The sequence below is a fragment of the Hydra vulgaris genome, chromosome 11, assembly GCF_038396675.1.
Source record: "Hydra vulgaris chromosome 11, alternate assembly HydraT2T_AEP".
In the NCBI taxonomy this organism is placed as follows: domain Eukaryota; kingdom Metazoa; phylum Cnidaria; class Hydrozoa; order Anthoathecata; family Hydridae; genus Hydra; species Hydra vulgaris.
Window position 1 is genome coordinate 44,187,337 of NC_088930.1, and position 27,032 is coordinate 44,214,368.

General features: G+C 26.6%; 2 protein-coding genes across 3 annotated transcripts; one reads left to right on the plus strand and one right to left on the minus strand.

Moving 5' to 3' along the window:
• Nucleotides 1-1,632: 1,632 nt before the first annotated feature.
• Nucleotides 1,633-14,735, plus strand: LOC100213955 (uncharacterized). The gene is made up of 4 exons (XM_065808937.1): nucleotides 1,633-2,420; nucleotides 7,648-7,749; nucleotides 12,793-13,225; nucleotides 13,848-14,735. Exons 1-3 carry the CDS (start codon nucleotides 1,751-1,753, stop codon nucleotides 13,212-13,214), a joined length of 1,194 nt encoding a protein of 397 aa, XP_065665009.1. The 5' UTR covers nucleotides 1,633-1,750; the 3' UTR covers nucleotides 13,215-13,225; nucleotides 13,848-14,735.
• A 6,383-nt stretch (nucleotides 14,736-21,118) lies between these two features.
• On the minus strand, nucleotides 21,119-23,544 carry LOC136087270 (uncharacterized). 2 transcript variants are annotated; one of them, XM_065809725.1, is made up of 2 exons: nucleotides 21,481-23,544; nucleotides 21,119-21,313 (listed from the first exon to the last, which is right to left on the minus strand). In XM_065809725.1, the coding sequence occupies exon 1, from the start codon at nucleotides 22,541-22,543 to the stop codon at nucleotides 22,013-22,015; it is 531 nt and encodes a 176-aa protein (XP_065665797.1). In that variant the 5' UTR covers nucleotides 22,544-23,544; the 3' UTR covers nucleotides 21,119-21,313; nucleotides 21,481-22,012. The 2 variants fall into 2 exon arrangements, with proteins under 2 accessions (XP_065665797.1, XP_065665796.1); XM_065809724.1 differs by having other exon boundaries at nucleotides 21,119-21,363.
• Nucleotides 23,545-27,032: the final 3,488 nt, after the last annotated feature.

A 27,032-nucleotide genomic window follows, 5' to 3' on the forward strand; every position in this document is an offset into this window, starting at 1 on the left:
TATGTATGTATGTATGTATGTATGTATGTATGTATGTATGTATGTATGTATGTATGTATGTATGTATGTATGTATGTATGTATGTATGTATGTATGTATGTATGTATGTATGTATGTATGTATGTATGTATGTATGTATGTATGTATGTATGTATGTATGTATGTATGTATGTATGTATGTATGTATGTATGTATGTATGTATGTATGTATGTATGTATGTATGTATGTATGTATGTATGTATGTATGTATGTATGTATGTATGTATGTATGTATGTATGTATGTATGTATGTATGTATGTATGTATGTATGTATGTATGTATGTATGTATGTATGTATGTATGTATGTATGTATGTATGTATGTATGTATGTATGTATGTATGTATGTATGTATGTATGTATGTATGTATGTATGTATGTATGTATGTATGTATGTATGTATGTATGTATGTATGTATGTATGTATGTATGTATGTATGTATGTATGTATGTATGTATGTATGTATGTATGTATGTATGTATGTATGTATGTATGTATGTATGTATGTATGTATGTATGTATGTATGTATGTATGTATGTATGTATGTATGTATGTATGTATGTATGTATGTATGTATGTATGTATGTATGTATGTATGTATGTATGTATGTATGTATGTATGTATGTATGTATGTATGTATGTATGTATGTATGTATGTATGTATGTATGTATGTATGTATGTATGTATGTATGTATGTATGTATGTATGTATGTATGTATGTATGTATGTATGTATGTATGTATGTATGTATGTATGTATGTATGTATGTATGTATGTATGTATGTATGTATGTATGTATGTATGTATGTATGTATGTATGTATGTATGTATGTATGTATGTATGTATGTATGTATGTATGTATGTATGTATGTATGTATGTATGTATGTATGTATGTATGTATGTATGTATGTATGTATGTATGTATGTATGTATGTATGTATGTATGTATGTATGTATGTATGTATGTATGTATGTATGTATGTATGTATGTATGTATGTATGTATGTATGTATGTATGTATGTATGTATGTATGTATGTATGTATGTATGTATGTATGTATGTATGTATGTATGTATGTATGTATGTATGTATGTATGTATGTATGTATGTATGTATGTATGTATGTTTGTATGTATGTATGTATGTATGTATGTATGTATGTATGTATGTATGTATGTATGTATTTATGTTTGTATGTATGTATGTATGTATGCATGTATATACATGCACGTAGGTTTGTTTTATTCAAGCAAACATTTATTTAAAATTTAAACCACAAGTTTATTTATTTTTGATCTTAACTGAATTTGTTCAAATTTACGAACAGTATAACTAATCTTATGTATTCAAACAAGAAGTAAAAAGACACAATTGATGAACTTAAAAATGGATAACAGTTACGAAAACTTAAATTCTTTTTCATTTAATATAAAAGACTTAGTTAAAAAGACCTGCGTGACCTGCTCGCCCAGCAACTGTGATTTTGCTATATTTTTTTTTTAATTTTCATAACGTACCATTTTGTATTTTATCTACCTTAGGGAAAAAACAGTGTGTATTTATCTCCACCATCAACCAAACTTTCAAAATTCCTGCGCACTTTATCATGGGTAACATTTTTTCGCGTGGTGAATCCGGGTAGTGGTTGCTCATTCATATAATTATTGAATTATAAAATTTGTTTTTAAATAAGTTTAAAAATAATGTCTTATATACCAGTTGCACTTGAAGCCGATGAGCAAGAAAGAAAGTTATTCATTGGTGGGTTAAATAAGTATCATACAGATGAAGATAGGCTGCGAAAATTTTTTTGCGAGTATGGCAAAATAGTTGACGTAACGATCATGAGGGATAACGATAAACAGTCACGAGGATTCGGATTTGTTTTATTTGAAAATGCATCTTCTGTAAATGATATTATTGCTAACAAAAAAGCTGGTGCATCATTTGAACTTGACGACCATCAAATAGAGGTTAAACGAGCATTACCTAAAGTACCCGGAGGTAATGCTGGTACATCACGAACCGGAGGTTTATATAGAAAAGTTTTTGTTGGTGGCTTGCCAAGTTCAATTACAGAGGATGACTTAAGAAGTCATTTTGAAAAATTTGGAGCTGTTCATGAAGTTGATTTATTACGAGACAGAGATACCAACCGTTTACGTGGTTTTGCTTTTGTAACTTTTGAAGATGAAGATAGTGCAGATAAATGTATACAAAAAAGGGCTCAAGAAATTTGTAAAAAGTTTTGTGAAATTAAAAGAGCACAAACTAGGTCAACTTTAACAAAGTATGAATCAGATGATAGAAATGATGGTAATCGACGCCAAGATCATCCACTAACAGATCGTCTTTTTAAGAATGGGCCAACAGGTAAGCTATGTTTAGCATGTTTTAAATTTTTAATGAAACCAATAAGTTTTGTGTGGTAGTGGTGTAGGTGTATAGCAATTTCTTCATACGTTCTGAGATTGATCCCCACCACGCCTTGGGTAATACTGCGGTCAACCACTTTCTTTGCATAACAGCCTTGTTCATCTAATTTTGTGTTTTAGAAAGTGTTGAGAGTTGGTTGTAACCAAAATTAAAGTAGCCTCCTTAAATTCAGTTCTCAGCTTTAAGGAGGTTCATTAAAATTTTAGGAAAATATCAACTAATTTTAGAAATTTATGTTTTGCTAATGGTTGCTATGTCACATGAAATTTTAAAATTGATTATATGTTTGATTGTTATATATCATTGGAAAGAGCTCTAATACAGTATTTTAGAGATAAAAAAATTATATAAATCAAACAATTCTACAAAAGCTATAAGGTTTTAAGTAACAAATAGTTGATATATGAATTTGTTAAAGAAACTGTGCTTAAAACTTAATTTTTCTTTACATAAGTTGTTATAAATTTCTTAATTCTTATCAAAATGACTATAACTTTGTATTACAAAAAAGGTATAAGAGTGCACTACAAATTTATTATAGTTTTTAGCAACATGGCATATTCAGGGGTGCCGGAGGGGTCACTAAGGTACAATCTATGTTGTTAAAAAAATTTATTTTAAAACAAAAGAGCTTATTTAAACAGAATTTGTAATTTTTATATACATGAAACTCTTATAGCTTATTATTTGCTTCCAGACCACTGCTAAATATGAAGGGTGTATTTTTGAATTTGAGATTGGATGTTGGTGGGACGGTTTAATATTAATAACATTAATATAAATATTTTATATTTATTAAAATGAGTAAATCTAATTGAATAATACAAAAACTGTATTTCACCACTTCACAACATACTAGTGGTATATACATTGATTTAGAGTGAAGGGTGTGCAATCAGATTGCATTAAACTTTATTTATATGCAAAATCACATTATTAATATTATTATAGTTTATCGTATGTGCACATTTAAAACCATGTAGTGAATTTATTAAAATATCCTGATGATTTTTTAATTAAATGTTCAGCTATTTTAAAATTTTCCATTGAAAATTCTGTAATTTACTTTTCTTCATACACATCATACACAAAAGACTTGCCCATCATACATAAAAGACTTGCTGTTATCTATATCAGAGCATTCATGGCAGAGTTCTTTCCTTACAATTCTTTCAAACATTGCATCATTTCAGTCATCAAGTTGCTTGTTAGACAAGTGCTTAAATAAATTTAAGTTTAGTAAATGATTAAAATTTACAGTCACACTTTTTGTGGTACTTTTTTTTCAATTTCAATATAACCAATTATAATTTTACTAACTGTAAATAGATGGAAAAAAATATATACATAAAAAAGAATGTAAAAGAAGGCATTAAATTTTGTGACAACACACTTGATGACTTCAACCGGAACAGATACACAGTGGTTAACATATGCATGCATAGCATGGTAGCCACAGTCCTGGAATGTCATAGATTTTTACAAGTGTCCTTGAGTGTCCTAGTAAATTATAATTTTTCTTAAATATGTCCTAAAAAATTTTTTTCTTCTTTAAGTATATTATTCAATTTAGTTGACAGTCAATTATTTTCAAAGTTGTAACAACACTAATATTAACATAATATTTTACTATTCAATAGATGAGTAAAAAAATGCATAGCTATTGCCTGGCTGTGCTACCATTAAAATCGCAACAAACAAATCTTAAATCACTATTTACTATATACCAGGGTGTTAGCCAGCCTGATGGCACCGCGTATAACGCGGTTTCCCACTTGGTTTAAAATTCCCAAAGGTTCTTAAGATAATGGTAAAAAAAAAATTATATCAGTTTCTGATTTAAAGTGTTGCGCTAGACGAGTAAAAAACGCAATTAATACGCACGACAAGGAAATGAATTAAGAATTAAGATCAATTTTTTAATGTGAAAAAACGTGTCATCATTAACAAGCAAGATCATTCATTCAAAAGTTGAAAAAAAGTTATTTTTAATTTTTAATTTACAGTCAGTTATTCTCCAGTAAAAATTGTTCAATACGTTTAATAAATTATTTCATTAATTTATTTTTGTTATTCAAAAATTCTTTATTTACATTCTTGCTGTTTATCTTAAGTTAGGAAAGTTACAAATAAAATTTGCATATTAATAAATATTATAATTTAAAATAAGTTAATAACGTTTTTTTATTAAAAGATTTATTAATAATTTTGGTAAAATAAGTTAGCTGGTAAAGTAAACCAAAAATAACAAACAAAAAAATCAAAAATAAAACATGCAATGAAGCGTATTATATATTTTATATTTGCGTAAAACATAAATGAAGATAATTAAATAATGTTATAATATTAATTATTAACAATATTTACAATAATTACAAAAATTATTTTATTTTTAAATTTACAAATACAAAATTTAAGTAGATATTTAATGTCTATCCGTAAATTAAAAAAAAAAAAATAGTTTTTGTATTTAAATATATTTTTTTACTTAAATACCTAATTTACTAGATATTTAAATATGCCGATTAAATTTAGCTGATGCCCTCATTTTAAAATACTATAGCGTCTGTATGATATTTTGTTGACTACGACATATTTCCGTTAAATGATCAGGTCTGTGAATCATGAAAAGACGAAAAAAAATAAAATGATAAATTTTGCGTTATCATAAAATATAAATGTTTAAAGCGAAAAAAACCCAGACCGTAGATTTTTTTTTTTTTAGTTTTTTTTAAATCCCAATCGCTTGTCCAGCAAAAAAATCGTGTTTATTTAAAATCTTATTCGAATAAGATTTTAAATAAACACGATTTTTAGGTAAAATGAACATCATAGATTAAAAATTTAATCTGTTCCGATCGTTTATTGGCGCTTGTTCTTGATTGCAAGTTCTTTTTTGGTCGGAATTCTTGTAGTTTTTGTAAAAATTAATAGAAATATTGTATTTTGACAACTATGTAAAGCTAATATAGGTCAGAAACGATTAGAACTAGGATCTATAGAAAATTAAGGCACTTTATAAAGCTAATATAGGTCAGAAATGATTAGAACTAGGATCTATAGAAAATTTTTTATAAAAGATTTTCAACTAAATTTAGTTAACGCCGATGAGCGAAAGTGATCTAAAGACTCCGAAATGGTATTCTTTAAATTCATTATTATGGGTAGTAAAAAGGATTAGAAAATTATATAAAAAAGAGAAAAGTTTCTTCAAATGTTAGAAAAACCTGAAGCGAAAAAATATATAACATCTAAAGCTTTTGTTTGGGCATAATACGCTTATAAAATCATGCTAATTTCAAATAATTAAATTCGAATAATTTGTAAATCGCCAACCAATAATAATTTGACGAGCCAATGAAGTTTTTCAATTAAAAGTTATTACTATTTTGGAAACTTTAATTTAACTTTTATTTAAAAGCTATCAATTTAAATAAGTTTTTTAACTTTTGAATGTATCTATGATAAAAATTGTAATATAAAATATGATGAACAATAATACGATTACCTATGTAAGAAAGTTAAGAAAATTTTTTTAAGTATTTTAAAATTTTTAGTTTTAAAATGCTAAAGTTTTTTAAAACTTAAACATTCAAAATCTTTCCATATAATTAGGGTTGGCAACGTCTGGATTGTACGAAAATTAAAATTTTACGGATTTTAAAAACCTGTAACAATTTTTTTTTAGTGTTATCCTTCGTAAAAGCTGTAAAATTCTGGCATTCCTATGTATAACGTATAGTGTTTTTTATTGACTGTCATTAATTAAAAAGTTGTTTTAGCAAGTTAAAAAGTTACAAGCGGATCTTGGAAATCCTCAAAAATGTTTTGCTAAAAATTAAATACTATTTAGCATTTTTTTTACATTTATAATTTAAAAATGAAAATAAAAATAACAGAAGACAATATATGTAACTAATCGTTTAAACCTTTTAAAACTGTATTTAAAAGCGATGTACGCAATTAAAATAGATCAAAGTTTCAATGAATAAATTTATTACTTTATTTGTTAAAAAAATTGCAAACAATTGTCTTTTGTTCTTGTTTCCTCTCTACAATATTAAACAAAGGAGATAAGCGATTTAAAAATGAAAACTGACGAAGATTGCTGAAAATGAAACAAGTTGAATAATTAGAATTAAACATTTATAAAATATAAAAATATTCCTGAAATATAAAATAGAAAAATATTCCTATGAATAACCCAGCAAAAAAAGAAAATTTTTATTGAAACTTAATTGTTTCTAAAAAATTGTATCTACTTTTTTAAATGTCAGAATGTAATGACCTTTTTTTTTTTTTTTGGCGGCACCTAAATTCCCAATTTCGCTAAAACGCTGTATGAATTTTTTTCCTGGCTAACACCCTGTATACGGGTGTCCACAAGCATAACTTTTTATAGTTGCCCACCACCTTAAAGCTAAATGTGTTTGATGGATATAGCTCACAGTAAAGTTTAATTAAACTCCTAAGACCAGTCATACTATTTGTTTTATATATATATATATATATATATATATATATATATATATATATATATATATATATATATCACAGCTGCATAAGTGGATTAATTATTTTACATATAATTATTGTTGTTTTTATTGGTCAGGCAATTTTTCTTTCTTGTTGTAATATATGCATTATTGCCAATTTATTTTGTTAGATTTAAATCTGCTGTTACTATGGTTTCTCATCTTTTACCAAAACTAAAATTCAAAATTGTGACATAAATGTAATAGTTTAACTAAAAATAACTTAAACAAAAACTATCAACTAACAATAAAAAAGTTTAGGATATGCACATAGTATATGCTTTTTTTAAGCTAAATAAGTATAAGAAATAAGTTTGTCTGCCTCCATTGCTGTCTCAACTTCCTGGTTTCACTGTTTGCCCAAGTTGTGATGTTGAATCTTTAGAGCTTCACAATTTTCAAGACACAGCCTGCTCCTCGTAGTTTCATACGCAACAGAATCTGTAATGAAGAGTTTTTCACTCTTTTTAGATGAAAGTAGAGCGCTTCAATATTTAAAAGCCATAATTTGTACTTATATATAGATATAATGCAATAATAGCAAAAGTTTAAGTTGATTTTGACTGACAAAGTTAAATTAAAACTTTTTTTTCATTATAATGTAATGCATTTTTTAATTATTTTTCTAGCTTCCCCACAAACGTCTCTAGGAGTAATGAACTTAAATGAAGTGAATCAACTTATTCAACAAGCATATGCAATGGGTCAGCAAAGTGTTTTGCAGAATACAGGTACAATATAATGAAATACAGTTACTCAAAAACAGTTATCTCTTGTTGTAAATTTTAACTCCCAATTTGATTTTAGGCTATACATTAATTCATATTAATTAAATATTGCTCAAAGTATTTATTTAGTTGCAACAAGGGTTTGGGGTCAAATACAAATACGTTAATTCTAGATTTCCACATACAAATATATGCAATCAGCATTTTACAAATACAAATCAGGGCTCGATTTAACGTAAAAAAAATCTAATCTCAATTTTTTGTTGCTCATAACCCTACTCCACTCCCGCCGGAGGGGAGGGGGCATTATTTATTTTAACTTATTTATAATAACATATATAATAAGTCTCATTTTTGCATAAGATGTCATAACATTTGCGTTCAGCGGTTGTAAAGTAGTTTTAGTTATAGTTTACATTATTACTATTATTATATTGCATTAAATCTAACGGCTGTATTTTTGTAAAATCAATGAAATTGATATAATCTTATTTTAATTAATTATTTCATTTTCTATTTTATTTACATATTTTAAACTGTTTAAAACAACTAGAATATTTCACTTTCTATAAATTTTTAACAGTAAAAAAAATTATTTAAAACTTTATCAATACAATCTATAAATTTGAAACAGTTATAAAAAACTATTTAAAATGCCGAAAACATTATCGTGATAAAATGTTAAAACTTGACATTTTCACAAAAACCTGCACAATCACAAACAAGAATAATAATTAAATTCTTATTAAGTAAGTTTTCTTATCTAAGTAACCTTATCAAATTCTCATGATATTACTATCTATTGCTTTTTCATTCTATGTATTTTTAAATAAAAGTTAGCGTTCACTTTTTTCATTCAATAAAATAAAGCGAAAGAAAAAAATGTGTCTAAATAATAAAATCTTTTACGATCTAATACTTTTTTTGATTTTTGATTTAAGTTTTGCCAAGTAATACGCAATATTAAACTTTTACCGTAACGAGTCAGCGTCTTTTACAGCCATTTTATGTAAACCACGCCCGATCGGAGTGTTATGAATAACATGGTTAGATAATGAAACTGAACCTAATGTTGTTTGTTGATGAATTCATGTGGCCTCTTTATGTTGCGCACTGCTTAAGTGCGATGCCAGTGAATCTTTTTTTATTGATATTGTTCCTGGTTTGATCCAGGTCATGGAAAACAATTTTGTTTGACTTATCCGTTTTTCAAATTGTTTACATAAACTGCATCTTAATCTTATAACTTCATTTCCATTTAAATCGTATTCTAACTCGCAATTAAAATGTTTTTCCCACTTTTTAAGTGGGAAAACTAATTTAATTGCAAGTTAAAAAAACGATTTAGAAAAAATGCAATTAAAAAAATTTTAATTGCATTTTTTCTGTGGTCCTTATTTGCATTTATTTATTGCTATTAATTTAAAATTAGCAAGTGTACTAACAAACTTTAAAGTTTTTTTTTAATAACTATTTAGAGTCTATATTGCCTTCCACAATTCTTCACAAAATAAACTTATAAAAATATCATTAAATTTGTTCATAATGAATTAGCTAAATCAGAATAAAGCCCTTGAGAATTCGAGTTAAGAAAGTGACTTTTCAATCGATTAACTTTTATTTCTTTTTTCAATCAAAATCTTTTATTTCTTGATTCGAATAGGTATTTAATCGTTTGTTTTTTATAAATTTTTCCTTCCTTAAACAATCAGTCTTTTTCCTGCATTTGAACATTTTTGCTAATTGGTTTTCTAAATCTTTTATTTTTCTTTCTTTTACTTTATGCTCCGCTTTAAAAAAAAAATATCGTTACAGAAGTCACTGCAGTTTTATACTGTAAAAGAACACTAAATATTCACGAATAGAGTATCAATTTTCTAAAATAAAATAAAAATAATCGCGATTAGTTTTTTCCTAAAAATGTTTTTTCAATCGCAAAAAAACAAATTTTAGGGAAAAACTAATCGCGATACGCCTAATTTGAGCCCTGCAAATGTTTGTGTTTTAGGTTAAGAAAAAATACTTTTTCAAGACAATACAATAAAAGTTATACTAAATAGAAGAATGTAAACATGTTTTAACAAATATCGCTTAAAAACAGATTTTTAACTTATTTTAGTGTTAAAAATGAATGAAAAAAACAAACCTTTTCCCATTAACCTACCAGTCAGCTTAAGATTAGATATGAAAAGACTGAGTTGTAGTGGCTTAAGATCTCTTTACAGTTTTAAAACTATTTTTATTTTGAGTTTGAAATTCTTTTATAATTTCTTGATGTGGTCAATGATTCATCAGAGAGGGTCATTAAACTAGTTAAAGAACTGATTGGAAAAACAACCAAAGAGAAAAAAAGACCGAATTTGTTCTTGTTTAACCATTTACAAAATGTTTAAAAAAGAACATTTTGTAAAATTTTAAACAATTCTTGTTTAAAATTTTACAAAAGAAGTAGGCAAGAGGAAAAGAAAACAGATTTAGCATCAAACAAAACTAATAGTTTTTTTAAACAATAATTTGTTAACAATTTTAATGTCTAATATTGCGTTAATTTTGTTTCTTTCACTTGTCCTCCTGCAACTTGAAAGAAAGGTACATTAATAGGGGAGAGCTGATCCACCTTACTTTAGATACTTCACTAAGTTTGATATTCAAAATTTATTTCTCCTCCTGAGCTGAGCTTAAATAATCAGCTCTTTAAACACCTAATATATATATATATATATATATATATATATATATATATATATATATATATATATATATATATATCAACCCTTAGAATTAGGAAAAATGAGGTTGGCAATAATTTGCCGACCTCAATTTTTTAAAGGTCAGCAAAAAAAAATTGGTACAAAGGTCTTACCATAAAACATAGAAACGAGGTAGGCAATTTTTTGCCAACCTCAAACACTTTAAGGTTGGCAGTTAGGTCGGCATTGCCAAATGCCGATTCTTCTTTCATTGGTTGATATATATATATATATATATATATATATATATATATATATATATATATATATATATATATACATATATATACATATATAACAGGCTGTTACAGTAAGCGCGTGCATTTGGATGCCTTGTCTGAGCATAAAATATTTTTTCAAGACAACTAGACTAAGGCTGTTAGTGTGTTCTGAAAATTTAGATGTTTTAAAAATGCCTTTCAGTGCATTTTTAAAACAATCAAACATTTTTAATCTAAGCCTAACCAAACTAAAAAATAAACTAAAATAAGTACAGTACTAAAAATTTATAAATTTATTGAAAGAGAAAATAAAAAACATTAAATTTAAAAAAATCATTTAAAAGCTTTAAAGAAAGGTTGAATTACTTTTTACTTTTGTTTACTACTATATGTTATTATTTAAAAGCGTTTTGCATAATATATAAAAACATTTAATTAAAGGTTATTTTAAATACTTTTTAAATAAAAAATAAAGTATTATATAATATTCTTTGATCATTTAAATAAACATTTTGATTTAACAAAAAACATTGTTTAAAAGTAATTTTGTTACTTTATGTAAAAGAGTTTTGCCTAATATAAAATCACTAGAAATAAATCAAAGTTTTGAAGTTATTTATTCCAAATGTATACTATAAATGTTCAAAATAATTTCCTTTAAGTTTTATTATAGATAAGTTTTACTTACATTATTTAAAACATTTTTTTTTCACTTTGTTTTTTCTTTTGTTTTTTTCTTTAGTTTAGTCTAATTTTGTATTGCAAGTTTTTGAAAAGCCTTGATATTTCAAAACACACAAAAGAAAACATGGTCAAGTTGTCTTATAAATATAATTTATTTCTTGACAGGCAAGGGGATCTGACTGCATTCACTTTCTATCACAGCCTGATCAAAGATTGTTTAAACTGTTTTCTTTATTTTAGATTTTGGTCTTTAAATAGGATTCTTATTTATGCAAGCATGCTTATTAACAAATTGTTCTTCATATTTTATCTGTTTTATTTATTGAGTATCAAATTCAAACATAATTTTTCAAAATTTTAAAATGCTATGTTGATAGTCATTTGGAATTGTATTTTCTTAGATGGAACAAAGGTTATGAGGAAAAAAATATTTTAAAAATAACAAATTGTTTTAGGGAGAAAAAATTTGCATTTTAATTTTATTTGATTTAATTTATAAAAATACTCAAAATAAAATTGATAATAGTTTTGAATCATGTAAATAAATTTTTTCATTGGTAATATAAAAAAACAAATTGAACTCCTCCTCCTCCTTCGTACAAACTTGTATTTACGAGGGAGGAGGAGGAGGAAAACCATGTTTACGCTTTCAAAGACAAACCCCCCTCCTCCTCCTCCTCTCTCTTCTCCTCTGCGTATGTGCGCATTTTTTTTTTTAATAAAGCCCCGTTCCTCCTTCCCCAACGCATAGGTATTTTAAAACATTAAAAACAAAAATAAACATTTAGTTTATTTGACATTCCTCTGTACTTAATTAAAACTTAAAATGTACTATATTATTCTTAAGATTTTAAGAGAAACAATAAAAACCAGTTTGCATACAGTATTTAGAAAAAAAAGAAATCAAAGAAAGTTAGCTTTTATTTAATATCTTTTTGCTTCTCATCTCGCTACCAATCAAATTACGTTGCGAAAAGTAAAAAATATTATTTGGAACGATTGTCGCTCGATTTCTTTTTTCTCTCGTTATTTAAAAAAAAATGTGGCTAAAGTCACACAAAAAAACATAAAACTAATTCTTTACACACGTGAAAATCAATCTTTTTTAAAAAAATGAAAAATAAAATCAAGTTTAGAAGAGATAGCCGAACTGCGCACATACTCACTGTCTTTAACACCCCCTCCCCTTTGTATGCATTTGGGAAACCCCATACCTGCGTTTGTATTTTATAAATGGCTCCATGCCTGACTAAACTTTAAATATTTTCAAAGATATTATTGTAATAGGTACTTTAAGTTTCGAATATATTTACATTTAATTTCTGTGTTTATTTAACATAATATTTTAACGATAATTTCTGACTTATTAAATTCTTTCATTTTCATTACAGGACTTCAGGCACCTACTGCCACTGCGTTATTGGGTTTAGGTGGTGTTGCTTCATACACTCAATCTGTAAATAATACACTTTTGCAAGCTCTTATGAATCAGGCCCCTCCTGCAGTTTCTTTGCCTGGACCAATTGTTCCTTCTGCTGGTTTGGCTCACTCTTCCAATGCAGCAAATGCTAATACTATAAACCAGCTGGCTCAGCTACTTAATGGTAAAGGTATTGATGTCAACGCTTTATCAGTTCTACTTAATAAAGACCAAGATACAAACAGAGCTCCTTTAAAGAGTAACAGTGGTACTCCAGGCTATGCAACTGGTTATCCAGCATCGTCATCTTATGACATGTATTATAATTCACAGAGTTCACAATATGGACCTTCAAAAGAAGATGAAAAAAGACCAGCATATAGGCCTTATTAAAGTTTTTTGAGGTAAGACTAAAATGTGGTATTAACAAATAATAAGGTAAGTTCTTCTAAATAATATTATTATTTAGTACTTTAGACTTTAAATATAGTGTTGAATTTAAGACTAGTGCTGTAATATAAATTTTAATAGATTTGAAGTTTGTACATATGAAAACAACAATGCAAAATTGCATAGAAGTTTTTGCAAAAGAATTTATTTATTTTATCATAATTAGTTAATGTAGGTGTATACATAGGGTGTTTTCCTTAAAGTAAAACATTTGTGAGTAAATCACAGATTTTATTTTTACCTTTATTAAATACACTCAAAATAGAAAAGAATTTTTACAAATGATAGAGTTTTGTTTAAATAAAATAATTTTTGCTAATAAAGTGTAAGTGCTTTTGGTTTTGTGGTTTTGTCTAAATACTTTTTTAATAGTTTAAAAATATAACTTTTTATCATTTTTAGTCATGGTTCAATTTTTTTATATTTTGCTTAGGAAGTTTGTCAATCCAATAATATTGCTTAAAAGTATTCTTAGATTTTTATTGTTTCAATGAAACGAAGTCTAAATCCTAATAGCTTCTTCGTGATAGATGCCCAACATACAACATGCTTTATTGTTCAATTCTTTTTGTTTAGTGGTTCAGTTCTACCAAGAGCTTAAAAGTGTAAATAGTTAACCATCATTAAATCAATGAGATATCGATAGAAGTTTCACTTCAAGTCAAAAGACCTATTATTAGATAATATTTGAGAATCAGCAAGAAGTTGTATCAAGGGTATCAAGCTGTTTTGTTAGTGTCTTGATAGTATAACTTTACTTTTGACTACATGATGAAAACAGTTTTATGTATGCAGTTATTTATGAATTGACTTAAATTTTTAGTATTTTTTTTTTGTTTTTGTTTTTCATACTGTATTGTCAATTTAGTTATCTTTTTCGTTTCATCACAGTTCTGTTCGGGTTTTTTTTTGTTGTTTGTCTGTTGTTAAACATCTAGTCTTGTCTTTTATTTTTTTATTTTTAAGTTTATTATTTGCGCTAGAAATATGAATATAGATACAAAGAAAGGTTACTAGGTTATCAGACTTTTAACAGTTTAAGAATGTGTGATTTAAGCCTAAATTATTATTTTATATGCTCTGCTGGCTTTTTCAGATTTCTATTATTTTTATTAACTAGAAAGAAAAAAGAAAGTCGAGTAGATTGTGAGGTGTCTAAGATTTATGTAATTTTTTGTCTGTTTGTGTTTGGAAATATTTCTGTATTATTGTCGTTTATTATCGATAAAGAACAGTTTGTAAGTTTTTTACAGTGCTGGAAAATTATCGGTATGAGCGTTATATTTGGTTCAAAGAAATGCAAAAATTCGAACATCACCCATGCACATACAAATAAATTATATGTACTAATTTTTTTTAAAGAATATCTGTTTGTATCCTCGTTGACTCCTTATACATGTAAATGTTTATAGCACAATATTGTGATCTTCTCTTTTTTAAACATAATACAATTTATCAGTCAAAGTTTGTTTTTTCTCGCTTGTTATACATTATCTGTATAGAAACATAATAGCTCTAATTTTTTGAGCAGTTAAAAATTGGAACAGTTTTTGCTTAAGGCTATAGTGTAAGTTATGTCATAGTGTTGTTAATATATCGCTTTCCAGTGAAACGGTGAAAGACTGAAAAGCGATGCCTAGTAAAACTATGAAATTCAGGTCAATGTCTTTTTAATTGTTATCAATTAAGTGGCAGTCCCTTAAAACCAAGGAATGCTAAGTCCTTCATCATCGATTCATAAGCGACTCCAATTTTTATAAAAATTTTGGATCAATTAGCCGGAGATTTTAGGAATAAAATAGCCCCTGAAATTTTAAACTATATGAAATTTCAATTATGTAATAAACTATATTGCTTGCATTTCTTTGCTCTAAAATTAATTACTTTTAGGTTGAATGTATTTCTATTGAATTTTCCCCAAAATGTTATGCATTGTGGTATTTGTACGCGGATGAAATGCAAACATTTTGTCAGACATTATTCTAGTTAAACAATATGAAAATAGATTCAAAAAAATTGACTAGCTAAAATAAAACATGAATCAATCAATAAAACAAAGTGATATGCTGAAGCAAAAATACAACTCAGCAAAGAGAAAATTATAGTTATAAAAGGAACCCTTCATATACACAAGTTCATAAATAAAGTTTTCAAAATGTTTAAATTGCTTCATCTCAAAAAAATTACCCTGGGAAGTTTAAGTTTAAAACTTGAAGTTTTTTAAAAAATTTCCTAATGGTTTTAACATAACAAAACCAGATTGCCCAATTTGACTTTTAACATAACAAAACTCGATAAAGATAAGTTTAGTTTTTCATTTTCTTTCAACCATATATTGAATTTACTGTTTCTTCAACGATGACTAATAAGGTATTATTTTGTTTAATTTTAAAATGTTTGATGTATTGGTCTCTAGCAGGTACGATTAAGCAATATAAAGTTTTGCATCTGCACACTCAACCTGTAGCTGGCATTGAGGAAAACTTTCTACTTGTTATTCATGGCCCAACACAGCTTTGAGTTTTCTAGTCTAACAAACTGCTTCTATCAGAGTCACATATCTTTATTAGGGCTACAACCATATTTATTGTTATTAGGCTAATAAAGTATATTGCAGTATGACTGGATACAAATTGATTCAGCTCCTGGTAGTCCATTACCGAATTTTTAATTTGTTTCGTTGAATTACTACCATCAACGAAATGTTGCCATTACATCTCCCTTCAAATGGTTTCAGCCATCCCTGTGCTATCCATTCACTTATTTCTATTGCGTACTCACTTTTAACGTCCTTAGAGATATAATAGTTTGGAATTTTGTTTGTTAAAGTTGGTGGTTCCATCAGCCATTTCCAAGACACGCTCCAACTTCCATTTTTGAATTCTGCTACGAAGTCTTTATCAATCAGCTTTTGAATAGTAGGCGAGGATACTTCATTCGTTTTTTCTTGAGAGACTGCGATAGCACCAATAGTTAGTTGTTCCAGATTGAAATTTATGGTTTCGCCGTCTCTCCCGACTTGGACACCTCCAAGCAGTCGTATTGCGTCCATACCAAGTAGCTTTTGATATTCGGGAACAAGGTTGGCAACCAGGCATTCCAAATCGATGGTGGTATCATTTATAGAAATATCAACAACAATCTGGTATTTTACTTCAATTGACTTTCCATTCATCATAAAAACCTTTTCTCTTGCGTGTTTGACATTTTTGCGTTTACAATATCTCGACTTAAAATTGATTTGGAGCATCCAGTATCCAACAATGCTTTTATTTTTCCTCCATTGACATATACGCAGAGAGTTGGCGGTTTTAAATTTTGTGGGAAGCCGCTCGCACAAAACGGGTGGCTTTCCTTCCATGTTTTTTGAGTTTGTACACTTTCTATAGCAGTGCAGGGCCAAGTGATTGTCCACTCCACACACAAAGCACCTCTTCTTCTCAATTTTTTCGCTGCAGTTTCGAATAATATGTCCATCCTCGCCGCAACGGTAGCACGTTATGGTCTTTTTTACGTGTCCTTGAGGAACCTGTCTTGAACTTATGGCAACAGGATTCACGCAACTGACAAAGCACGATTCTTTAAGACGTAAGATTACCAAACTTCTTGATTTTTCAGCGATCTGGTACAGCGACATCTTTGATATTGAGCATGCAGTTTGCAGCTGCTTTCTTGCTTCGTCAAGCAATCCGAGAATAAATGCGCACCTTATCCACTCTTCGCTTACATGAGATGATATTAGCTTGCTTAGCCTTGTTAATTCTGCGAGATATACGTTAACGGACTTGTTTTCTTTAAGACGGCAATTTATTTTAACTTTGTAACATTCTTTATGCTTTTTTAGGAAGTCCGCAGTTCCCTTCCTTTTTATGGTCACAATATCTTTAAATGACATCTTCACTAATTTTCTTATCGTAAAATAACTTGTTTGATGACCATTCAGCTTTAATTTTAGGTATTTTAGGCTAGACATACATTAGGCTTCAGTTTATTTTTTAGCTTTAAATAACGTAAATACATTTGCATTTTGTTTTGCAATTCCTCGAAAGTACCACATAAGACTCTTTTTCTATCTTTTTTAATCATTTACGTTTTTAATCATGATGAATCAGAAACTAATAGCAGCAGCGAAAGTAATGTTTAGTTGATTTTTTTTCTAATAACAAAGTTACCATCTTTACTTTTTTCCCTACATCGAATTAATTTCGAGACCAGGCCTCTGAAAGGAATTTGGCTAATTGGAGTAAACTTTGCACTATATAAGACTTCGAAGAAAAGATAACAACAAGTGCACCAAACAATGTTATTCAACTAAAAAACAAACAAAAAAAGAAGTTGGGATTTTACATGTTGTGTACCTAAATGCTTTAGCAAATAAGTAAAACATAAAATTTTTTTATTTTATGCAATTTCCAATAAAGAAAATTTTTAATAATAAAAAAAATATTAATTTCTTAAAATAATTTTTTTTATTTTAAGAAATTAATATTTTACTGTTTGATTTTTAGTTTTTGCTGTTTATTACTATTTCCATACAAAAAGTTTTATTGGTACAAGCTTTTTGCAAAGATTTCTTTTTTAAAAAGAGCACTTAACTTAAATTATTTTGTAGCTGTCTTAGTTAATACACAACCCATCAGGGCTAGAACCAGCCATGGCATTTAGCATTTATAACAACATCAGATTTTTTAGCATCACAGTTAACTTTTTCTTTAAACTTTTCATGAGCAATATCTTCGTTTTTTGAAATTCTTCGTTTGTAATTATACTAAATTTTACATTTATTGGAACCGTGTTATAACTTTTAAAAAAGCTAGAACCATCAGGAATATTTATAGAGTTAGTTATATATTCTTTTACTTATGTATGCTTGAAGAATATACATCAAACAAGCTTCTCTAACGAAATTCAACTACAACTACGTTGAAATATTTGTTTATATTACAATGCAGTTATTCTCCTGCGGAGATAATAAGATTTGTAAAAGATTTTGGTGTAAATATAGTTAATTATAAAAGAGAAAACTATTACCTATGAACGAGCAAGCCACGAAATAATGAAAATTTTAAAAACAACTATAAATTGCGAGTTCTTGATTTTTCTGTACATACAAATACCATAATGCATTGCGTGAAATAATAATAAGGGGAAAGGTGAATTAGGGATGTACCAGAATTTGTGACTTTAAGGTCATTCCAGTTCCGGCCGGAATTACAATATATCAGGTTAAAATTTATTTTGTATTTTTTTTTTAAGTCATGTGACACAGACTGTGTAAATTAAATCAAACAATCATTGTCCTACAGGACAATGAAGAACTACTCAGCAAGCACAACCATAAGGGACCCAAACGGAAACCATACGGGATTTGGCTCTATATGGGGACCATACGTGCTAAATAATAAAAAAAAAACGAAAAACTTATCGGCTACTCTTTCTTTTTTCCCGTATTGACCCCAGATTATTTCCGGATATACTTTATTATTTTTTATAATGTATAAAATCTATGTATAACTTAGATCTTTTATACCTTATATTTACAATTCGTTTAAAGCAATTTTTTCATTTTGAACAAATTAAATGACTTACGGTGGTACCCCTAGAAAAAAGCTATTTTCTTTTATAGTGATAGCGAATCGTTCTAATATCGATTTTTCAATACTAGAAATAAGTAAGAATTTAAAAAGTATAATTTTATAACAAAATGGGCATTTTTTAAGGCTGAGTCAGCATTTTTTTTACAGTTTTATGAGCAAAGTTAGGAAAAAACTTGGGACACAATAATTTTAAAACAACTTATGCATATAATATGAAATTTAGTACAATGATATATTACATATATACATAAAGGGAATGAGTGAAAAAAAAAATCTCTTAACCGGCTCAAAAACTCATAATGGCGGCCAACGTAAAAAAAATGCACTTTTGAAACTCTCTATCCAAATACAAAATTAAAATAAGAGAAATCAAAAAATGAGCCATTAATTTCTTTCCGCTCAGTTTCTAGGTATATGTTTGAAGAATGTTTCCAAAAAATTTCAAGTCGTAAAGTTTAATATTTATAAAAATATGAGATTTGAAAAACTTAAAATTGTATGAAAATCATATTTCGCAGAAAATGCTATTTAAAAACTTAAATACAAAGAAAAACAATAAACTTTTATTCTATAATCCAAATTTTTCATCTTTATACTTCAAAAGACCCTTCAAATAATATATCATTGGAAAGAGTATAGAATGCCATTTAAAAAGTATATATATTCTCAATTTTTATTATTTTTTTTTTGTATGTTTCTTTTCTAGGGGAACCACCTTAATCATGATAATTTTTTATAAAAGTTTTAAAAGCTAAATGTTTTATTTACAAATTGAAAACACAAGAACATATATATGTTATATTAATAAAATAAACTATTATTTCACATGTATTTATATATATACAAGTGTTCTCTGCAGTATTCTTTATGTTACATGTTTGCTGCTGCATTATGCACATTCTATATGTTCTTTTCTGTGTTTGATGCTACATTCGAAATTCGTTCTTTTCGGCCGTCTTTGCCTCTATCTGGAGCATTACCATACCAAGCAGAAAGTGCTTCTTCAGGAAGTTTTTTTGATAAATTTTGTTTCATAGTTTTTTTTTGCACCTAAGCATACGTTAGTTGAAGTAAATTCCAAAAGAAATGTTACTATAGTAACATTTCTTTTGCAATTTCATTTATCCAAAAGTATGGCTTTAGGTGGTCTCGACATATTATTATAAAATATTATGATTTGATTTAGTAGGTATACCTTGTAAATCAAGTCATAATATTTTATAGTAATGTGTTGAACCCAACTTAAGCCATACTTTTGGATGACCTTAACTAGTCATTTTTTAGACACTTTAACTCCTAATAAGTCTTAAATATATGTAAAAAGTTCAAGATATTTTGAAAAAAAAGTATTAATAACATGGGATAGGGTAAAAATACTAATGTTCTTTTCGCTACATAATATGACAATAAAAAAAACTAATATACTTAATAAAAGAAGAAAACAAGGAGAGCATATGATATAATATACTTACAAAACATTATTTGAATTAGCTGCAATGTTTGAAATAGTTTTTTTTTCTAACCAGTTAGGTTACATTTTCAGTTAATTAGAAAATAAATACTTCATGTTCCTTCTTACAAAATTTGTTAGACTTGTGCCACCATTATTTACAAGGACCTGAACCTGGCAATAAAATTACAAAAACAAATTACATAATCAAATAAGTAAACTAAGGTGATATAGTGATAGACCTCCTAGCCACGGTATTTTACTTTCATGGCTGGCTAAAAAAAATTCTGACCGGCTAGCTGATGGCATGAGAGGCTAGCCTACATTTTTGTGGCTGGCTAGCCGCCTGATTTTTTTGTCTGCTTAGCTGGCTATTATATATATATATATATATATATATATATATATATATATATATATATATATATATATATATATATATATATATATATATATATATATATATATATATATATATATATATAAATTAGTAAAAGCACTTATCTAATTATTGATTACTTCAACACTGTTTCACCATCAGTAGGTAGTAAAGAATCCTGATAAACCTACTGATGGTGAAACACAGTGTTGAAGTAATCAAAAATTAGATAAGTGTTTTTACTAATTTAATTTTATATTGCTATGCAAATGTATATATATATATATATATATATATATATATATATATATATATATATATATATATATATATATATATATATAATATATTTATAGTATAATAACCACATATATACAAGTATAATACTGACAGCATTAACCAAAACAAAACAAACTTTTGCATATAATAAATATTCATATATGAAATACAAAGTTAATCAAAATGAAATAAAAACATAAATAATGTCCTAATCCAAATAATGCAAGACTTAGCTCATAGACCAGCATTTGGATAGTTATCGTGTATGAAACAAACTGCATTCATTCGAAATGGTGCCAAGGAGGATCTCTTTCCATTCAAAATTAAACCAGTCGTGCTAAAAAGACATTTAACAGGTACACTGCCGATGCTCAATGCAAGATAAACCTGAAACAATAGAAACTATGTAAAATAAGCGACATTAAACTTCAGAAAAAAATTAATGTTTGCTGCTATTTTTGTCACTAATATTAGTTTAATGTCAAAAATAAAATTATCTTCTACCTTGGCTATGGATGCTAGAATAGGGAACTTTTCTGCATTATTTTTCCAAAACAGCAAGGCTGGTGATTGATTATCACAAATGGTAAGATAAAGATTTATTTCAGCTTGCAACCCATTGCTATTCTCTAATATTGCTCCAGAGTTTAGTGAAGATTTTGCAGTTTCCTGTAATAAAGTCAGTCTAAGTTTTTTAAAATCCTGAGCTGCGTTTGAGGTTTTACTATTTTGATTATTGTCAATGTATGACGCAGAGAAGTTAATCTTTTTATCGGTTCCTATTTGTGGTAAAATGTTTGAACCAAATAAAGAAGTTTTTATTTTGTCATAGCTGTTTTTTAACAAAATTTCACATTTTTTAGCTGTTTTTTAACAAAATTTCACATTTTTCCTTCGTCAAAACAACATCACGAATTGCTGGATCAAAACAACACGCTAATTCAACTAAATTAGTAACAACTAACCGTTTCTCAATGCATTTTCTAACTAACTTTTTATATTTTTTTATCGCAGAAGAATCTGTGACTTGAACAATTCAACAATTTTTAATTTTAGTTACCATGAGTGGAAGGCAAGACAAATTTGGTGATCCCTCGCTAACAAGTAGAGTCAGTTCTCGAAATGGAGATAAAAAATTGCGCAGTTCTTGCAGAAGTTCTAAATCTTCAGGAAGAAAACATAAATCATACTTTCCAATTTTTTTCAACACTGTATCAACATGAGTTTTTAGATCTAAGATAGATTCAATCATTTCCAAGGTACTATTCCATCTTGTTGGGACACTATTTTTTAAAGAACTGTGCTCATGACTTTTTATGACATCATTTTTAGCTTGTATGTCAAAATCTAGAAGTGAATACTCTTCAGAATACTCTTCAAGTGAACTCTCATCAGCTTGACTAACAGATTTAGTTAGCTGTGTTTGTGGAAGAATGCTTACATTTTCAGTTTCAATTTCAAAATCCAGAATTGGATCCTCTTCATCAGCTATTAACTCGTCAACATGAGTTGTAATTCTTTTGAACAACTCCTCGTCTTTCACAGTTTCAATTTCACTCGATAGCATATATCCCTTAAAATGTAAAGCTTTTATTACTTCTTTGCATTTGCTTACTAGTAAAGTTAATTCTGGAATTTTTTTTTAGCTATCCGAGGTTAAAAGCAGATGAATTCCATGTGCGGTGCATGTTATACGTTCATGGCCTAATAATTTTCATGGCTTTGATAATTTTTTCATATTAGCTGCACCATCAGTTGTGTTAAATAATAAAAAATGCTTATCTTGAGGTAAAAATTCTTTTAAAACAGTTTTAACAAATCGATAAAGCTGCTCAGAAGTGTGCGACTCCACTGGCTGAACAGCCAATGTGAAAATTTTAAATCTCCAATCATGCACAACACTTAAACGAATTCCAAAATAAGGTAAACGATTACGCTTGTCAGTCCAACCATCCATCATCAAAGTTCCACTTACACATGATTGTAGAACTTCTAAGACTCTTTGTTTAACAGAAGTATAAACATTTTTTAGGGCAGATCCAGATATACAGTAAGATGATGGAGGCTGTATTTTTTGAACAAAAACTTTTAAACCCAGATCTTTCAACTGAACTAAATGGCTTAAGATCTAAACATATTAACAGACAAAGATCTCTGTTGAATTCAAATTGACTTTGTGCTGGTTTATTATTTTGTACAGTGCAGACCCAATTAGAAATTTTAGAACTAACTGGTTGCTCAAAAGTCTTTCCATGTTTAAAAACAACATGGTTTAGATGGTTACCAGAAGATGTCATTGTTGAAGTAACATATACCTTTGATAATCGACCTTCATCGACACGTGATTGCTTTTCGAAACAGTATCTGCAGTACAACTGATTATTAAATAAATAATTTTGATTAATTTGGTTTCTTGAATCTTTCAAGATTAGTTGATTCATGAAGTCCCATGCTTTGGATGTAGAAGCCCTAGATTTGCTGTTGGACACAGGAATCCATCTCAGATCCTTGAGCAAGCAAATTGTTCCAGTTTTTTTTTCAATGGAAACAAATTTATTTACTCGTTCATGAACTGTATATATATATATATATATATATATATATATATATATATATATATATATATATATATATATATATATATATATATATATATATATATATATATATATATATATATATATATATATATATATATATATATATATATATATTATATATATATATATATATATATATATATATATATATATATATATATATATATATATATATATATATATATATATATATATATATATATATATATATATATATATATATATATATATATATATATATATATATATATATATATATATATATATATATATATATATATATATATATATATATATATATATATATATATATATATATATATATATATATATATATATATATATATATATATATATATATATATATATATATATATATATATATATATATATATATATATATATATATATATATATATATATATATATATATATATATATATATATATATATATATATATATATATATATATATATATATATATATATATATATATATATATATATATATATATATATATATATATATATATATATATATATATATATATATATATATATATAATATATATATATATATATATATATATATATATATATATATATATATATATATATATATATATATATATATATATATATATATATATATATATATATATATATATATATATATATATATATATATATATATATATATATATATATATATATATATATATATATATATATATATATATATATATATATATATATATATATATATATATATATATATATATATATATATATATATATATATATATATATATATACTATATATATATATATATATATATATATATATATATATATATATATATATATATATATATATATATATATATATATATATATATATATATATATATATATATATATATATATATATATATATATATATATATATATATATATATATATATATATATATATATATATATATATATATATATATATATATATATATATAGTATATATATAATACAAACAATAATGATAATTCGGACCTTTAGAATGATTGTTTCATTTCATTTTAAAATTTAAATTGCGCAGATGACAACTTTTCTTTTTTTTTATGATAAACATTGACTACTGTTTTCGGACTGCAAGAGACTTTTTTTTATAGCGCGAAAATTAAGGTATTCGAACATACGGTATATGAACACGAAACTCATGGAATTCCATGGTTAAACCAAAACCTATATTACGAAGCGATTGGTGATAGGTGATATGATAAAATTAAAAAAAAAATTGGACATAAACTAATTTAAAGATTTAAATCAATTAACTAACTATGATTTTAACGGCTGGCTATGGCGACTTATTTTCATGGCTGGCGAAGGCATTTTTCACAGCTGGCTAAAAATAAAGCAGTGCTTGGCGACGGCTAGCGGCTAATGGCGGCGGCTTGCGGGTCTATATAGTGATTCAAAAATTATTATTTTTTAATTACATGGTTTTAAAAAAAGACAAAAATAAAATCAGTTAACATTTAGGGGTTGTGCAAGCTGTTTATGTACCCCTCATCAAATTAGTTGAACCCCTAAACATAACCCAATTTCCTTCATATTACTAATGGGATTTACCATATCACTACCAATATTTAAAGTCATAATTTATTGCATTCAGTTAATAAATAATGAAACTAGCTTAACAGCATAACTTTTACACCTAAATATTAAATGATTATATTCATATTTGATATGATACTTTATCATTGAAAAACAAATGGGCATTTAATAAATCCCTATGGCACTATTCCATGGCACTAGGCTAGTGCCATGAAAGTTCAACATCTTGACCTATTGAATTTAGAGACTACATTCATGACGTACTAGTAATCTATTTGAAATCTTGCTAATGATGTATGATTTTTATAATTTTTTGAAATTGTTTCATGTCTCCCACTGAAGACATGAAAAACAGATTTACTAATATTCAACTTGATATATCTAACAATATAAACCTGAACTTTATTTGATATATATTAAATGTAAGAAAACCCTAATAATTTACCAAATATATTTTTTCGCATGTTCATCGTTCAACTAATCTTCAAAAGCTTCCGCATCTTCAATTGTTTTAAGAGGTAAGTTTAATTCAATTTTTTCCTCCATAATGCCTTGTGTTGTATAAATTTGTTGCTGAATGTTGTGCAACATAGCTGAATGTAACTTTTGGGTCTCTCTTATTCCTTCTTGTCAAAATTTTCAACAACAATTTTTCTGTTTGTAAAAATTAAATTTTATTAAAAAACCAATGTAAAAAAAACAAAAAACTTAATAACTCAAATAAAATGGCCTTTTATTAGATACCATTTTTAAATAGCTTTGATTGAAAGCATGTCATACATTTTTAAAAAACAAATAGAAGTAACAATTTTGGTGAAGTGTTTTATTGATTTAGTATCTTACCTGATGTAGTATAACCAAAAGTTTTCAACATTGGAGTATTGGTGTAAAAAGAAAGACCAGACACACCTTTTGACTTAACAACAATTTCCGACTGGAAATCAAAGCATGTTTTATTTTGTCCGTTTTGAACTTTCTTTTCTTAAAAAAAAAAAGTAGTAAAGAACGATACGAATATTATAATATTTGTAGCAGTCTACCATGTTGCAACAATATAAACTTTACTTGATGATTCTGTCCGTACCACAGGAGTAAACACCTGTTACTGTATTTACTTTCCGAATTAGTACTCTCAATTACATCTTTGCTGTTAGACAGTTTTTTTTCTAGCCTATTTAAAATAAAAAAAAGTGGAGAGAAAAAGGAGAATGTTGCTATGCAAGTTAACATAAATTTTAGGCATACAAAATAGCTTACACCATGTTTTTTTGCTACCTACAATCCATATTTCAAAATTAATAACACTTAGCTTACAGCATCTAAAACAGTAAATATTTTTTTCATTTTTAATAAAAAAAATTAATACTGGTTCCTTGTCTGAGTTCATCAATAGTATTATACAGACCAAAATTTACCTGCAACTGAAAAACCACATACATTCCAGTAATTATGTTTTAACTATAATACTAATAATAACCAAAATTAATTTTTAAATATTGCCAAATAATAAATTTATTTTTAAACAAAGAAATAATGAATTACATTCAAAAGTTAACATTCAAAGCAAGATAATAAACAGTGGATGTGTATATTATGCATATTATAATATTACAGATTAGTGTTACTGATGTGGTAAACACATAAAAATCTGATATGAAAATTCAAAATTAAAAAAGCAAATACAAAATGTTTCAAAAGTGCAATTGGGGCATTACAATAAATCCATTTTTATACGGTAAACAAAGATATTTTTTACTATGCCACTGAGCGGAAAACACTCATACAAACCATCAGTTCTTTCAACAATAAAAATATTCAAATTTTGAGAATTACATGGATTTAT

What these genes read in the sequence shown, in the direction of transcription:
- LOC100213955 (XM_065808937.1), top strand. Translation starts at nt 1,751, where the DNA reads ATGTCTTATATACCAGTTGCACTTGAAGCCGATGAGCAAGAAAGAAAG. An exon ending in TTTTAAGAATGGGCCAACAG is followed by an intron (nt 2,421 to 7,647) that starts GTAAGCTATGTT and finishes TTATTTTTCTAG; the next exon opens with CTTCCCCACAAACGTCTCTA. An exon ending in AAGTGTTTTGCAGAATACAG is followed by an intron (nt 7,750 to 12,792) that starts GTACAATATAAT and finishes TTTTCATTACAG; the next exon opens with GACTTCAGGCACCTACTGCC.
- LOC136087270 (XM_065809725.1), bottom strand. Translation starts at nt 22,543, where the DNA reads ATGCTATCGAGTGAAATTGAAACTGTGAAAGACGAGGAGTTGTTCAAA.